At 37.9% G+C, this 18,458-nt stretch overlaps 1 protein-coding gene across 3 annotated transcripts in view; it reads right to left on the bottom strand.

Annotated features, from left to right (window-relative positions):
• Positions 1-737: 737 nt before the first annotated feature.
• The window catches only part of SLC36A4 (solute carrier family 36 member 4), a 47,657-nt gene continuing 29,936 nt past the window's right edge, over positions 738-18,458 (bottom strand). For all 3 annotated transcript variants that reach the window (XM_036028694.1, XM_028516664.2, XM_028516665.2), the window contains exons 9-11: positions 15,363-15,532; positions 13,786-13,955; positions 738-3,469 (exon numbers count right to left, since the gene is read on the bottom strand). In XM_036028694.1, coding sequence (XP_035884587.1) covers positions 3,162-3,469; positions 13,786-13,955; positions 15,363-15,532 — 648 coding nt within the window. In that variant the 3' untranslated portion in view covers positions 738-3,161. The remainder of the gene's footprint in view (positions 3,470-13,785; positions 13,956-15,362; positions 15,533-18,458) is intronic.

Genomic DNA, 18,458 nt, shown 5'->3' with positions numbered 1-18,458 from the left:
AGCTAGAAATGGTAGATGTAGAACTCGAATATTTCAGCTTATGGTGTAGAGTACTTTGCAGATAGAGAGCTTTTCTGTAACTATCATGAGACTACTGAATGATATTAGGCCCTGTTAGGAAATTTACAGCTTGCTCATTGCGTAAGATGCTTATGAATTATAGGGTGCGTCCTGTGAGAGGCAGAAATGGTGTCAATAAAGGAGAATCCAATGAGGACAGAATTAAAACATAATGTGCACTTGCTAATACAGTACTTCTTTCATTTGGTAACACCACACAGACTGGTCTTTAGCCAAGAAAAAACCCTAGTTCTTATTTGTGGAGTAATGTCTAAAAACCAGTGTTTTGATAAGTCAACTTTAAAACTGGTGAAACCCTTTTGAATGTAAGGGAATAGCAGGAACTGACTTAGAACAGAGCTCATCAGAGGCAAGTAAAGCTTCCTTTTCTCTCCCTCACCCCAGCAGTGGAAATGGCTCTCAGGCACCTGAGCAGTTTTCAGAGAAGAGGGGACTTCCTGGGGCAGCGGGTGAAACACTGACGTTGTTTTAGCAATAATGTACCGGGGCAGATACACCAAACACAAATCTGGCAGGTGCAATCACTCCCATTTTTCCAGGCCCTAATATAATAGCAAAATCTGCTCTAGTCAAAATATCTTCTCCAAAAATCTTTAGAAAATGTTAGGATTCATTAAAACTAAATTTTCAGAGGAAAAATACTGCCCACTGATTTAACAAATAAAACTCATCATCAAAATCCTTCAATTAGTGCATGTATACTTTACATCTAAATAGGGTTTCCTGTTAAGAACTAAAACTACTCTCTCCCTTCCAATCCCTCCTCTTTTCTGCATTTCAGTTTTCCTCCTGTACCCGGAGTATCGATAAATTTAGTGACTTCCAGGCACTGGCTGCCACTGTAGCACTCACTGCGTAAGAAAGCCTGGTTAATGATGTGTTCAACACTTATTCATGCTGAATTTAAATTTTATCTATTGCTATGATAAACTAATAGAAATTTTATTGAATTAGATGAATTCATTAGGAAAATAAACAGGTAAACATAAAAATAAAATTTCACATACAGACTAGAAATATCATTTAAAGACAGCTGACAAACTCTTACTAGTGCTTTCTGTTAAATAACAGTTTTCGATCATTTTATACCACCAAACGTTTTTTCCACCCCTTCTTGTTGAGCTTGAAGGAGCCTGAGGCACCACCGCCCGTGGTCGGCACTGGGGCACTGCTCACCAGGTCCGAGGCCCAGCTGGATTTGACTGTTGTTCTTGTCCGTGTGCTGGCCAGCGGCGGCCACCAGTGCCTTCTTGAGCACAGCCAGTGACAGGCCACTGCGCTCCTTGGAGGCGGCCACAGCCTTGGTGTGAGCTGAGACAGCCTACAGGCTTCTTGGCCCTTCTTCTTCCTCACTGGGGCCTTCTCCTCGGGGTCGGGGGTGGGGATGGGGGCAGCGTGCACAGTGACGACGAACTGGCATCTGGGAGCAAGCAGCAAAGCGCCGAAATGCCATTCCACATTTTTAAAAATGCCTTATTCTTAGATTCAAAATTACATTAGTTTCAATTACGGTTACTTTTCCTGTTAACATCTTTCATATTTTCTCAATATGAGTGAAGGCTCAACATAATAGATTTGAAATAAAAGTATCACAAACAAGTATTGGTAATACTCAATGTGAATGCTTTAAAAAGGTTTTGATTCGTATGAATTTATGTCCAAAATAAAGCTTCTGACATTTCTTTAGGATTTTATTTGATGACTCAGTCATGATGTAAGCAAAAAATATTTGACTTAACATTTACATATAAAAATAGAGAATATATACACTGCAGTGATATTAGTGTCTTGTACTATTACAGATTGGAATACCACCAGCCTGATTAAACAGTTCAACATGTTTTAAAGTGTGAATTTTTTAAAAAGCAGGATTCTTTGTTTTGGCTAATAACTGGCTATAAAGAATACAGGACAGAAGTATGTCTCTGGAAGAAACTGACAGTGTCTCGATATTTAGTAGACAGTTTAAAATGGTCTTTTTTTCCTAAGCACAAATCTCAGTGGGGTTTACTCCGCCCACTCAGATCAGTAAAAGGGGAGCCACAAGGCCGGTAACAGCAGAAAGCCTGTGTTTTGTCAGCTATCTGTGTCCATTAAGAAGGATGGTGCCCACAAAACCTAGAAAGGGAAGAAATAGTAAGAGCTCCAACCAAAGAGGATAGCTGGGCACCTTCCACCAACCAGCAGTTAAGCCAGCACGTGGCTTCTCCCTCGTTACAAAGACCGCTTCTTCCCCAGTGCGTCCGGCAGGGTTCTGACTCTCTGCTCGGGTCACACGTGCCATTCAAAGATCACAGCCTTCAGAGTGGTCAAAATACAAAGGGACTCAACACTAAAGTCGAACTGAACGTACTTTATTCTTTTCCTAGATGTGATGTGAAAAATATTTTTAAAAATCCTGGACTGGGAATCGAAAGATCACTTCTCTTGATCTCAAGGCTGAGTGATCTTGCACAGGCCCCTTGGGTTTCAGTATGAAGATCAACTATCATTACAGAACAGTATAAAAATAATTCCAGTTTTATGGATCTCTGATGCTAACATGATAAATGAGAGTTTTCTATACTTCCTGGGGCTAAGTATTTGGCTCTCTAATAAAAGCATAATCAAGATATTTTTACATTATAAATAAAATGTGGTATGACATTGACTAGGATGGTCCAAGTGAATTAAGAATTCACTAAGAATTAAAATTAGGACTTTAATTCTCTTACTGGTGAAATCCTGCTCTCTCCTCAGCTGGGGACAAAACAGTAGCATGGGGACAAAGGGTCTCAGTTAAACTATTTCTGACTGAATAAAAAATAGAAGCCATTTTACTCTTTAATTATTTAACATTTTAATTTGTTCAATTTTCAAAACTAAATTAAGAAACACTTATTGCTAAAACCATGAATCTGCCATAGTCTACCACTACTAGTCAAGAATTACAATTTACTGCCAAAGTATCCATTTGTGCCAAAAGGAAACAGAATTTGCATTTATATTTAAGTCTATGGCAATGTATCCATTCTACCAGTCCTTCTTTCAGTCATTTTCAGAACTGAGACAAAAGTAGAAGACTCATAATTCCATGTCAACTATTTCAAACAAGATGTAAAGCACGTTGCATTCAAAGTCAGAGAGGAGCTTTGTAAAGTACTGGGTATAGCAGTGGAGTTCGAGTAGATGATTTCTTCAACAGTGACGTAGGTCCCTAACAAGAAGCCAGCGACCCCAGTGAAGGCTATGGACACGTTTTTCAGGACCATCCACACACTGCAGTGGTCCCTAGAAAATGTGAGGATCTGCACCAGCGGCGGCAGGATCAGCGCCAGGGTGCTGCTGCTCACGGCGCCAACGAAGGAGATCACAAGGTCTAAGCGAGGGATCAGAATGGCTCCAGCACCTGGAAAACAAAATACACGTTTTTTAAACTGACATTTTTTTTAAAGATTTTATTCATTTTATTTTTAAAGAGGGAAGGGAGGGAGAAAGAGAGAGAGAGAAACATCAATGTGTGGTTGCTGGGAGTCATGGCCTGTAACCCAGGCACGTACCCTGGCTGGGAATCGAACCTGCGACACTTTGGTTCTCAGCCCACACTCAATTCACTGAGCTACACCAGCCAGGGCTTAAAATACACATTTTTATTTAAGTACTTAATACTTACATCAACACTAAATATAGACATTTTCAATACTTAATTGGTGCAAGTGGGCATTACTAAACTGCTGTTTGTGGGAGGATCTGTCGTATGTTGTTGTGAGCTGAAAATGAAGGCAAAGAAACAAAACGGTGACGTTTCTTGGACTGTGATTTGTCAATAGAGTTTATTTTATAAAAATCTTTAAATTTTTTGCTGTGGGATTCTTGGAGAAGAAGGTTGGATAGTTTATTTCCAAAGCATTTTCATTGCTCTGCCATTCAGCTCACAGTAGACGAGATGATGTGATATGAATAAATCATGAAAAAAATGAGAGAAAGAAGGGAGAACTACTCCTGACACCAGAATTTTAATTAACCAAATAGAAGGGACAATAGAAATATAAAATCATTATTGAGCAAACACCACAGTAATAACTGCAGCAGGGAAAGTCACTAAAGGAAGCTAAAAATTAGTGGGCAAAAACTGTGAGACCAAGGATGTTTCCAGTCTCTAAGAATCCCCCTAGAGACACTTAATTTTAAAGGGGAAAGGGCTTCTTTACAGTGGAGAAATCTCTCAAACGCCCTCAACCAAGCGATCAAAGTTAACGTCACCACTCACAAGACATGTTGATGATACCCATCATGTGAAGCATTAACAAGTGCAAAGCGTCCCCTGTGGAATTCTTGTTAAAAATGCTTCACTTCAACCCAATCAAGAGAAAGCATCATACAAATCTAAATTGAATGAAATTCCACAAAACTGACACTTCCAAAGTGTCAAGGTGAAGAAAGATGAAGAAGAAAACCGTCCAGACTAGAGGAAACTAAGTAGATATGACAACAAAATCAAGTGGGATCTTGTGCAGGCTCCTGGATCAGAAAAGGACATTAGTGAGAAAACTGGCAAACTAAGAATAAAGTCTATAGATTAGTTAGTGGTATTGTATCAACGTTCATTTCCTCGCTTTAATATTTGTAGGAGGCAGGTCCAAGATGGCGGTGAAAGAGGCCCTGTAGCTCGGCCCCTCCCGTGAACACCTTTTGTAAAACAAAGGGGGGAGAGAGAGAGAGAGACCAACCACACAGAGAAGATTAAGGAACTGTGAGAGTCCACCAGAAATCTGAGGGAACCCATCAGGAATGGAGGAGCTGGTGAACACCACTGTTTACGCCCCCCCCCCACCCCACCTGCACTTGGATGGCCCAACGGGAGCCCTACCAGGTGCTCTGCCTGCCCCGGGGGCCTGCAACAGCCCACCCCCAGCTGCCCCACCTGGCACTAGCTCCAGCAGGAAACAAGAGTGAGCCGCTGCTGGTGTACACAGGGCCCCCCACATCTGGAGCTATAATGAGCAGGCCCAACAGGGTGCTGAGGCTCCCTCTTACCAGGCCACTGCTGCATGTATCCCCTAGGATACCCCACTGGGATCAAAAACAGAAACACTAGGAGCCATAGCCCATGTGTGCTGGGCAGCTCTGCCAAGCTTGCACGGGAACTGGGGGCTGCGGTGGTCGTGCCCACAGGGTGGACTAGCTTGGGCCAGGCTCTCACAGCAGTCAGTGAGAACAACAGGGTACACAGCAGGAGGCCTCTGGCCACCTCCGACAAGGGGGACAGGGTCGCCGCACTTCAGGCTCGCACCAGGATCCCAGCTCAGACCAGCAGCAGTGCAGCAAGGCAACGGGGCCGCCACAGGCCCCACACCAGGCTGCCCCACCTGGATCACAAACAGGATCAGAGGGCCCCCAGCCCCACCTACAGGGTTGCCCTGCCTGGCACAGCAGGAAAGCCCGCACACACCAGGTTATACCAACTTCTGGCCAAGCAACATTTCTGGAAGCCTGCATCCCACTAGCCTCGCACTGCACTTGAACCAACCTGCCCAAACAAACCGCCCGAGTCTACCAGGGGTGTCCAACCTTTTGGTGTCTCTGGGCCACAATGGAAGAAGAATTGTCTTGGGCTGCACATTAAATATGTAAACACTAAGGAAAACTGATGAGCAAAGAAAAAAAAGGCTTTAAGTAAATTTTCGATTTTGTGTTAGGCTGCATTCATAGCCATCCTGGGATGCATGCAGGCCGCAGGCGGGGGGGTCGGGATGCCCCTGGCAGAAGGCACTTTTAAACAAAACCTTATTTTCAAGATTGGGAGAGACATCTATCTTATCCAGCTCATAGGAACAAACACAAAGGTCAACAAAGTGAGGAGGCAGAAGAATGTGCCCCAAATGAATAGATAAGAAAAATCCCTGAGAAAAATTACTAAAACAAAGATAAATAATTTGCCAGATAATCAATTTTTAGACAGTCAGTCACAGAATGCTCAACAAACAAGAGCAGAATAGAGGAACTCAGAGTGAACTTCAACAAAGAGTTAGAAAACATAGCAAAAAGCCAATCAGAGATGAAGAATACAAAAACTTAAAAGAAAAAAACACATTAAAAGGAACTAACAAGTTAGTTAACAGAGTATGTTAGTGATCTTAACATCAGAGCAGTGGAAAGCACCCAATGGAAACAGAAAATAAAACTGGGGACTTCTGGGGTCTCTGGCACAACATCTAGGACTCCAACACCTGCATTAAAGGGATTCCAGAAACAGGAGAGAAAGAGAGGCAGCAAGTATAGTTGAAGAAAAAATGGCTGAAAACTTTCCTAATCTGGGGAAGGAAACAGATATCACGGTCCAGGAAGGACAGAGAGTTCCAAACAAGGTGAACCCACAGAAACCCATACCAAGTCACATTATAATTAAAATGGCAAAACATAAGGATACAGAGATAATCCTTAAAGCAGCAAAAGGAAACAGGAAGTCACGCACGAGGGAAACCACGTGAGGCTACACCTGCTGATTTCTCAGTAGCAATGTTACAGGCCAGAGAGAGGGACAGGAAACAGTTAAAGGGCTGATGAAAAGGAAACTGCAGTCAGAGCACTCCACCCTGCAGGGTGATCACTCAGAGTCCAAGGAGAGAGAAAGAGCTTCCCAGGCAAGCAAACAGTGAAGGAGTTCACCACGACGAAATTGGCTTTACAAGAAATATTCAAGGGTCTTCTTTACGTAGAAAGGACTATATAACCTGAAAGAAAATACAGGAAAGAACAAAGTCACTGGTAAAGGCAGATATATAAGAAACACAGTGAATTCATCACTTAAAGAGCTAAAAGGCTAAAAGACAAAACTACCAAAATGAGTTAAAAGAAATAGGGAATACGACACAAAACAAAAAGAAACCATGACATTAATAACATAAATTATGCAGAGGGAGTAAAAATGTATTGCTTTTAGAATGCATTTGAACTTACATGTGATCTTAAAATAGACTGCTACAGATACAGATGAATATATGGTAACCACTCACCAAAAACCTACAAAAAATACACCAAAAATAAAGAGAAAGAAATGCAAACAAAATACTAAAGAAAGCCAGCATTACCAAAAGGGAAGAGATCAAGAGAAGTAGAAAAGAACAAAAAACAACAAATACAACCAAAAACAATTAACCAAGTAGCAATAAACAAATACATACCAATAACTACTTTAAATGTAAATGGACTCAATGTTCCCATCAAAAGACACAGCAGCATGGCAGAATGGATAAAAGAAAGACCCATTTGTGTGTTGCCTGTGAGACATTCACTTCACATCAAAAGGCACCCTGAGTGTGAAGGGATGAAAAAGATACTCCATGAAAACAGAAATGAAAGAAAGCTGGGGGAGCAACACTTGTATCAGAAAAAATAGACTCTGAAATAAAGAATCTAAGAGAGAAAGAGGTATACTACATAATGACAAAGGGGTCTATCCAAGAAGAGTATATGACAATTGTAAATATTTACATACACAACTTAGGGGCACTCAAGTACCTAAAACAAATACTAATGAACATAAAGGCAGAAATTAACAGTAATAAAATAATAGCTGGGGACTTTAATACACCACTTACCTTAATGGACAATTCATTCAAACACAAAATTAGTAAGAAAATAATGGTCTTAACCGACACATCAGACTACAACGACTTCACAGACATTTTTTGAACATTTCATCCCCAAACTGCAGAATACACATTTTTCTCCAGTGCACATAAAACATTTTCCAGGACAGACCACATATTAGGCCACAACAAAAGCCTCAATAAATTCAAGAATACCAAAATCACATCAAGCGTCTTTTCTGACCAAAACAGTGTAACACTAGAAATCAAATACAGAAAGAAAAACTGGATAAAACACAAATACATGGAGATTAAATAACATGCTAATAAACAATCAATGGATCAAAGAGAAAAGCAAACAGGAAATCAAAAACTACTTGGAGACAAAATGAAACACAGCTTTCTAAAATTCATGGAATATAGCAAAAGCAATTTTAAAAGGGAAGTTCACAGCTATACAGGCCTACCTCAAGAAACAGGAAAATTCCCATATAAAGAGTCTACCTTCACAGCTAAAGGAACTAGAAAGAGAAAACAAAGAAAACTCAAAGTAAATAAAAGGAATAACCTAAATCAGAGTGGAAATAAATGAAACATAGACCAAAAAAAATATAGAAAAGATCAATGAAACTCAGAGCTAGTTCCTTGAAAGGGTAAATAATATTGACAAATCTCTAGCCAGACTTATCAAGAAAAAAAGAGAGAAAGCCCAAATAAAATCAGTAATGAAAGAGAATGCCAAAAGACAACTCAGAAATACAAAGGATTATTAAAGAACACTATGAACAATTATATATGAACTGTACAGTTTAGAAGAAAAGGGTAAATTTCTAGAAACACACAAACTTCCAAAACTACACCAGGAAGAACAGAAAATAGGAACAGACCAATTATTAGCAATGAAATTGAAGTCATAATTTAAAAACAAACCTCCCAACAAACAAAAGCCCAGGACCAGACAGCCTCACAGGTGAATTCTACCAAACATTCAAAGAATAATTAATACCTATCCTTCCCAAACCATTCAAGAAATTAAAGAGGAAGAACTGCTTCCAAACTCATTCTATGAGGCAGCTTTACCATGATACCAAAATCAGACAAAGACACTACAAAAAAGAGAATTACAGATAAATATCCCTGATGAACATAGATGCAAACATTCTCAGTAAAATACTAGGAAACAAATTAAAAAATATATTAAAAGGATTATACGTACCATGATGAAGTGGAATTTACACCAGGGATGAAAGCAAGGTCCAACATCCCCCCAAAAATTGCTGTGATACATCACATCAACAAAACCAAGAATAAAAATCACATGCTCCTCATCTCCACAGACACAAGAAAAGTATATGACAAAATTCAACATCGATTTATGATAAATACTCTCAACAAAATCAATTTCAAAGGAACATGATAAAGGCTATGTATAAGCCCACAGCTAAAATTAAACTAAATGGTGAAAAGCTGAAAGCTTTCCCTCTAAGATCAGGAAAAAGACAAGGATGTTCACTTTCACCATATTACTCAATACAGTATCGAGAGTCTGGGCCACCATCATCAGAAAAGATAAAGAAATAAAATGCATCCAAACTGTAAAGGAAGAAGTAAAACTGTCACTATTTGCAGATAATGTGATATTATATACAGAAAACCATAAAGAATCCACCAGGAAACTATTTAATAGAGTAAATGAATTCAGTATAGTAGCAGAATACAAAATTAATTTATGTAAATCTATTGCATTTCTATACACTAATAATCAGAAGAAAAATTAAGGAAAATCATTTACCGTTGCATCAAAAATAAAATATCAATGAATAAATTTAACCAAGGTGAAAGACCTATACTCTGAAAACTATAAGACACTGAAAAAAGAAACTGAAGAGGAAACAGATAAATGGAAAGATATACTATACTCATGGATTGGAAGGCTTAATATCATTAAAATGACTGCACTACCCAAAGCAATTATGGAGTCAATGTGATCCCTATCAGAATACCCAATGACATTCTTTTCAGAAATAGAATAATCCTAAAATTTATATGGAATCACAAAAATTTAAAAAGAAACATACAAATAGCTAAAGTAGAAAGAAGAACAAAGTTGAAGGTATCACACTTCCTGGTATGAAATTATACTACAAAATTATAATAATCAAAGTGGTATGGTATTGGCACAAGAACCAACACACAGATGAATGGAACAAAAGAGAGAGCCAAAAAATAAACCCTCACTTATGTGGTCAATCCACAAGAAAGAGGGCAAGAATCTACAATGCAGAGTCTTCGACAACTGGTGTTGGGAATGCTGGACTACTCTACTACACCATATGCAAGAATAAAACTCCAAATGGATTAAGGACTTAAATGTTAACACCTAAAACCATAAACCTCCCAGAAGAAAAGATAGGTAGTAAACTATTTGATATCAAGCTTAGTAACATATTTTCAGATATGTCTCCTCAAGCAAGGGAAAGCAAAGCAAATATAAACAAATGGGGCGTCATCAAACTAAAAAGCTTCTCTGCACAGCAAAGGAAACCAAGAAAACAAAAAGACAAACCATTCACTGAATGAGAGAATGTATTCGCAAATGATATATCCTATGAGAGGTTGATATCCAAAACATATAAGGAACTCATACAACTCACTAAGAAAAAATTAAAAATTCTCCAATCAAAACATGGGCAGAGAACCTGAAGAGACATTTCTCCAAAGATATACGGATGGCCAGACATATGAAAAAATGCTCAACATCACTTATCATCAGGGAAATGCAAAAGAAAATCACAATGAGCTATCACCTCTCACCAGTTAGAATGGGTATTATGGAAAAGCTAACACAAGAAGTGATGGCAAGGATGTGGAGAAAAGGGAAACCCTTGTGCACTGCTGGTGAAACCAAAAATTGGAGCAGCCACTACGGAAAACAGTAAGGAGATTATCCAAAAAAACTAAAATAGAACTAACATACAACCCAGTTATTCCACTTCTGGTTATTTATCCTAAAAAAAAAGGAAAACATTAATTTGAAAAGATATATGCCCCACTGCGGTCACTGCAGCATTATTTACAAAAGCCAATATATGGAATCAACTGAGGTGTCCATCGATAGATGAATGGATAATGAAGAGGAAACAATGGAATTCACAATGAAATACTACCCATGAATTAAAAAGAACGAAATCCTGCTACCTACAACAACACTAATGGATCTAGAGGGTATCGTGCTAAGTAAAACAAGGCAGACAGATAAAGACAAATGCCGCATATGATTTCACTGATATGTGGAATTTTTTAAAAGTCAAAACAGAACAAAAACAGACTCACAGAAACAAAGAACAAACTGAAGGTTGCCAGAGGGGTGGGAGGTGGAGAAATGGGAGAAACAGGTGAAGGGGATATAGTCAGTAACAGTGTGATAAATCCTCATGGTGACAGATGGTTACTAGATGGTTGGTTAGCACTTTGTAAGATAAATAAAAGTCGAACCATTCTGCTGTATACCTGAACCTAACATAACATTTTATGCCAACTATAATAAAAAATAATTGCTTTGAAAATAAATTTTACCTACTTTAACCAGCTTTACTTTTTCTTCAATCAAAATGTAATACACCCAAATCTTTACACTTGGGCATAAGCTCCACTCCAAGCTGCTCAATGCAATTTACAGAGCTGTCCAGAACTTCTACCTCTACCATCCTCTAACCCTGAATGGGCCAACATGGCTACAAATATCTTCCACAGAATTTACAGGGTGGCTCATTCCCCAGAACACCAGTAATCTGGTCCCTGGTATCATTCTAGGCAATCCCATTAGTTAGTTCAGTGTTGAGGTTATCCTTCTATTTGTAGTTATAATAATAATGGTAACAATAACTTCTAGCTACTTTAATATTTTTAAGCTCTATGAAAATGCCATGAGAAAGTCTTATCTTTACTTATAGTTGAGGAAAGAGGAGCTCAAAGATGGTATGCAACTTCCCTGAAGACACCAGCAAGTAAGGGTGGGCCTGAGTGTCAACCATCAGGTCAGTGTAACTCCAAAACCCACACTCTCCACTCTACCAAACTCAAACTCCCTTTCATAAGTCTCCATTACTAATGCTTGTGGAGGCATTTTCTAAAGTGAAATCTTGGTAACACATTATACATAAGGTGTGTCCAGAAGGTATCCAGCTGTGTACTATGAAAAAGAGAGACTTTTATTGAAGATACAAGATACAAGAAACACTGTACATAGGACAATAAGGCCTCAGTCTCCTTCAAAGTAGGCATCTTGAAACCTCACAGTTCTCCCAGAATCTCTTCCACTGTTCAAAACACTCTGCAAAATCCTTTGTTGGAATCACCATCAACTGCCCCATCATATTTTTCTGAATCTCATTGACGGTCTGACATCTCTTCCCTTTAAAGGTGATTTTACTTTTGGGAAAAGCCAGAAATTGCGGGGTGCCAAATCTGGGCTGTATCAAGGCTGAGTCACCTGGGTGGTTTGATGTTTCAACAAAAAACTCTGTAGGAAATATGATGCACGAGCCGGTACACTGTCGTGATGAAGCTGCAGATCACCAGGTGCCCATAGCTGTGGCCATTTTCATTGTATTGCAGCTCTCAACCAACAAAGAACACTGAGGTAGTTCTCCTTATTAACTGTTTGGGCTGGAGGGGCATGCTCACGATGGACAACACCTTCCCAGACAAAAAACAGTTAACATGGTCTTGATTTTGCTGCAATTCTGCTGTCCTTTATGCCAACCTTCTTCAGGCATGAAGAACCAGATGACTTCTACTGGGACAACTGGGCCTTGTTTCCAGATCATAGCCGAAGACCCAGGATTCATCTCCAGTTATGACCTCCCTGAGGAAATCTGGTTCACTGGTAGCAGTTTGAACAATGTTATTAGCAACTACGGCACAATGTTCCTTCTGTTCTGGTAGCAGAAACCACGGAATGAATTTTGCCATAACATGTTTCATGCGAAGATCCTGTGTCAAAATCTCGGACACCATAGATTTTGGAATCCCCAAATCAGCTAATTCTCATACTGTCAGTCGCTGATCTTTGTTGATTGCAGCCCATACACGTTCAACATTCTTAGGTGTTCTGCCTGTTGCAGGCCTTCCAGAATGTGGATCACTTAACAGGTTCTCAGCCATCTTTGAAGCATTTGTGCCACACTTTTATTTGCTCTGCACTTATTGCATCATCCCTGAAAGCCTTCTGAATCATCTCAATAGTTTCCATGGAGGAATGCGCAAGCTTAACACAAAATTTGGTGCAGATTCCTTGCTATACTCACTCAGTCATTTTTAATGTGATGACCACACAGTACACACACACTCACTCAATTGCATCTACCGCCTCCACTGACTAGTACAGTGAAATCATCATTGTTCACGCATGTGCATTCCAGGCTGCCGGGTTACATCAATGTCGCACAAACCATTCTGATTATATTAACAATAGCTGTATTTTTTCTGGACAGACCTTCACACACTCCAAATAATATGTAAAATATGCCACTGGAATTATTAAAGACAAAAACGAAACCCATTACCAAAGGTAGTCATGGATAGTTAAACTGAAATATACAAAAGTTATCAGAAAAAAAAAAAGGAAAACCAGAACCAAAGTAAAATGTACATCAACCATATAAGGGGTCCCTTAGGCATCTAATTTAAATACACTTATACAGGGTCTGGCACAAATAATACAACTTTTTTATTACAAAATCATAAGCATGTAATTTTGTAACATAACAATACCACACTCAAGCACACCATATGACATTTTAGGTGAAAATGTTCAAGTTAAAACTGTAAATTATTACACCCATATTATTACCCTACCAACCACACTCAGGCAGGGATTACTTCTGCCAGACCCTATTTTAACCATCACTGGTTTCATTTCAAAATAATACTTCGATTAGTTCTTTTAAGTGTGATAGTATCCAGTTGTGTTTTTCTTATATAGTAGCAGAATAATAAAATTTCAAATCAACATATATCCCAGCTAGGTGAATAAAATTGTTCAAAAATATTTTAAAATATAGTTTAAGTTGCTTCAGTATACAAAATTCAACAATAAAAATTATTATGATATAAATACAGTGATACTTACAAGTAATAATAACCAAGATGGACCTTATCAGAAATTCACAGATCTGCTTCCATTTAGCCTGAACTCTGGATGTGATCACAGGGATGATGATCTCTGCTGGGACGTAGAACTGAATGGAATACGTCACAAAGATGCCAAAGGAATATAGAATTTTCACTGATTGATATAACCTGTGTAAAAATTTCAAAATTTAGTCATTCTTCTTTTTTCATCTCTATTGAAGTACAAGTTAAAAACAAACCTACAATATATTTAAAGTTTACAATGTGATCATTTAAGATGCATGATACCATGCAGTATTTTGTCTTTCTCTGTCTGGCTCATTTCACTCAGCATAATGCCTTTACACTGTTATCTTAATATAAATCCAGCTTTCTTCCTTTTTAATTTTATTGTTATTTATGATAGACAAGAGATCCAACACAAGCTAAGGCCAGTTTATTACTAATTAAATGTTTATTTACATTAAAAAGCCAGCTGACTTCTAAATCTCTAGACAACAGAGGGACAATTCATTCTGATAAGCCTAGAAAGCAGAGGCACACATCAATTTGTGAAATACCGTTGGAAAGATTTCATTTTAGGCCAAGCCAATGTTCTGAAGGTTAGACTGAGCCCCATAAAGAGCTAATGTTTTTTTCAACTTTCTTTTTAAAACTTGAGCATACTACATATCTTTCATATCTCACTCATTTATAAAGAAAAACTTCACATGGAACTCTGAGTTACATAGTTCTCCTTGCTTAAAAAAAGTTGGTAGGTATGGCACTGGTTGCAGAAATGTCATCATTCCTAAGTCTACAAAGTGGGCATCTAAATGGTTTCAACTTGCAAACTTCTCTAGATTGTACAGGAATTGAACCTGTTTTAAAGTTGCATTAATAAAGGAAACAAACTTGGGTTAGGTGGTTGTTTTGTTCAAGTAAATTTATCTTTTCTTGATGCCCAGTGCTTCAAAAGAGTACAGCAATTTTCAGTTTTATAAATATCTTTAGATTTCTATATCGTAGAGAGCCTCTGGGCAAAACTCAGTACACATGTCTTAATAAAGACTTTGGACACATTATAAATATACCCTAATACTGCTTCATTTAGCAGAATATGATTCTAATATCAAAGAGAATACTAAGATACCATATTATTTAATTTATTTATAGTGTGTCCTGTGTTCTGAAACGATTGGGGTATGTACAGTATGAAAGCTGCCCGGTAAAACAGTGGGGGACATAAGTGACAGGTCATGTCATTTCATCAGGAACCCTGCAAGGGCAAGTGTTAAACTTTTTGTTAAAGTGTCCATATTAAAAGAATCTGTGTTTTACTTTTCTTCTTTACTCGCTTTTAAAATGTCCTACCATTTTTAATCATTTTCCAAAATCTCACAAGGACCTGTAAAATCAGAAGTGGTCTCCTCTGAAGATTATAAAAAATATTCTAGACTATACAAGTAAAGAAATCAGTAAAAAAACTCATATGTTTACACTATAAATCCAAGAATTTACCTTTATCATCAAATACTGGCAAACTTATATCTATAAAATATGCAAACCAGGATTAAGGAACTCGTATCTACCTACCACACATCTTGAGGAAGATTCAGAGTTATGCTGCCTTTGATTTCATCCTGAAAACACATGTACCCTAAGGTAGCTAACGTGACATACAAAGTTGTAACAATTCCCATGCCAATATTCAGTGCTTGCGGAAAGCGTTTTGATTCTTTCATTTGATTTTCAAGTGGAAGGACCTAAGAAAAGAACGCAAATAATACAAACAATTTAAAACAATCCAGTATTTTGTCTTATACATGCACAAATTAATTTTTCTCTAGTTTATAAGCAACTCTTTTTCTTTTTAAACACTTATAATTGTTGAGTATTTTTCTATGTGTTATACACATGTATTTTTTACACAAATTTTTAAATTCTTAAAAAAATTAAAATCAGCTCTATAAATCAAACCTGTTTTTTTAAATAAATTTGAACAGTTTCCCCATTGTTAATATATTACACAACCAAAGTACATTTGTTACAATTAATAACACTGGTACACTACAATTAAATTAAGCTCCAAACTTTGTTTGGATTTCACCAGTTTTTCCACTAATGTCCTTTTTCCCATCAGGAATTCCACAGTGCATTCTGTTGTCATCTTCTTTGTCTCCTCTGGTCTGTGGGAGTTCCTCCATCTTTCCTTATTCTTCACCACCTCCACAGTTTTGAGGTCCTGGCTAAATATTTAGCATAATGTCCCTCCATTTGGGTTTATCTGATGTTTTTCTCATGATCACACTGGGGTTATAGGTTTTAGAAAAGGATACCACAGAAGTGAAGGGCCCTTCTCAACCCCCCTAATGCAATAAATCGCATTAATCAATGCAATTTATCATGGGTGACGTTACTTTCCATCATCTGGATGAGGTGGTGTTAGCCAGGTTTCTCTGCTTTTAAAGTTCTTTTCTTCTCCTCATCCTACTCTGTTGTTTGGAAGTCAGCCCATACTCTGGGGACTTGGGGGGATTAAACTACCCCTCCTGGAGGGGAGACTTACACAAATTATTTAGAATGCCCCTTACTGGATTAAATTATGTACCTCTTTAATCGTTTATTCGCATTAGTATGGGTTCATTCTTTTTACTCATACTTTGAGTAAAAGTCCAAAACACTGTTGTTTATTTTGTTATTCAGGCTGTCCCAGCTTTGGTCATTCTATCAGGTTGGTACCCGTGTCCCTTTGACCTGACTCCATTTTTTTAGTTTTGGGGCACCTTCATACTTTCTGGCACTACAAGATGCTCCAGACTCATCTTGAATTTCCTTGTTTCAGCACAAAATCAGCCATTTCTCCAGGGAACTTTCGTTTTTTTGTTGGCAATGATATTTAGAAATCAAGATCTGGGTGCTCAGTGTGCTTGTTGCTACTGGGGTATCACTGTCTCTAGGGCCTCTTGGCAGACAGTGCAAGAGAACAAATGTATGTATAGCATCCATGTATACACAGCTGTGTAACTCTTTCTGTATCTGTCCACCTGTATCTATTGTCTATTAGTGAGATGAACAAACTAGTTTCATTATGTAAAAAAAGTAAAGGAAAAGAAAAAAGACTAACTGAAAAGTTAGGCAAATCTTCAGAGATTCTGGCTATATGATTTGACCATACTATAAAACACACTAGTAATAACTCTAACTTTTATTTCCACTTTTCAGGTAAGTCAGAACCATTATTAACTGGTTCTGTAGATGTAAATATTAACTGGTTAATAAAAAGAGAGAACAGAGGACAAGTTGGATGCTCTGGGGATAATCTACACCTGAAATAAGGGGCCATGGTTAAGAATGGTGCCTGTGAATTGAGAAAAGGGGAAAGGGGAGGAAATGAATATTTACGTAGGCCCCCACTGCGTCCAGCAGCATTGCTGGTGCTTTACATATAATCCCATTTATGGAACAGATTTGGGGAAACAGGAAAGAAGAATCAACATGCCTTAATTACTGACTAGAATGAGAAAACCAGTGACAGAGTGAAAAGAATTACCCAATGTTTCAACCTTAAGCAACTGAAAAACTGAAAGAAGTAGAAAAGTAAGGAAGTAAAGCTGGTTTTGCATAAGAAAGTATGTGTCAGACTTTGAAGCTGTTGACTTTGAGATGTCAGAGAAACAACACTAAACTGGAAATGTCCAGCCATTCACTAAAGCTTAGTAGGTAAAGACAGAAATGAACATCTGAACGAAATATGCCTGTAACTAGATAAATGGAGCTGTAAGAACTTGTGAGAATTCTCTAACAGAGAATTCAGGGTAAGAGGGTATAAAATTGTTTTTTAGATATATTTTGTCATGGTTCATATAAGTAGATGTTTATAAGTGGTTTTACTCTCATAACAAACCATCAGACTATGAAACAAGCTATGGAGTAGACAGCAATATCTTACAAAAATCTACACATTCCAGGCTTTAAAATAACTGGAAGCATCTTGAATGAAAATACAGTTAAACCTTGGTTCGCGACCATCTTGGTTCTTAAACAATTCAGGTTCTCAGCCAACTTGTCACAGAAAAAAATCTCTCGCTTGTCTAACAAAAACTTCAGGTCTCGATTCTCTACCTGACAACCCCTTCGCGCCAACACCTGTATGATCCAATCAGTCACTGGTCTCTCAGGAGACAGACAAAGGAGATTCGGTTTTCAAACTGCTTCTCAAACAGTTTTCCAGAACAAATTAAGTTTGAGAGCCAACGTTCCACAGAATTTTAACACCTTAAAATTCTCAGGATGCTATATCTCTTGGTATTAGCATAACACTATTTTTCAAAACAAATGATATGCACAAATCTAAAGGGAGAATAAATATTTGACTCTTATGAAATAGTAACATCATAACACTGTTAATTCACTTCAAATCATCTAGTCTATGCAATATGATGTTTGGGATCTGTCTGTATATTACCCAGCCGTGGCAGAGGAGACGGAATATAGATACGACTGTGAGTTCATGGTTTTTGAAGTCAGGTGATGCTTACATAAAAGTTCATCAAAATATTTTCTAAATTTTGTGTTTTGAAATTTTCCACAATAAAATGTTAAAAATCATCTAATCTAATGTCCTTATGTTACACATTAAGATAGAGAGAATTAGAGAGTTTAAGTGATATGTCTAAACTAAACTTGGTT

The sequence above is a fragment of the Phyllostomus discolor genome, chromosome 6 (genome assembly GCF_004126475.2).
Source record: "Phyllostomus discolor isolate MPI-MPIP mPhyDis1 chromosome 6, mPhyDis1.pri.v3, whole genome shotgun sequence".
Lineage (NCBI taxonomy): Eukaryota > Metazoa > Chordata > Mammalia > Chiroptera > Phyllostomidae > Phyllostomus > Phyllostomus discolor.
Note: the sequence above shows the minus strand (reverse complement) of the source record. Positions and strands in the feature narration are given on the sequence as shown.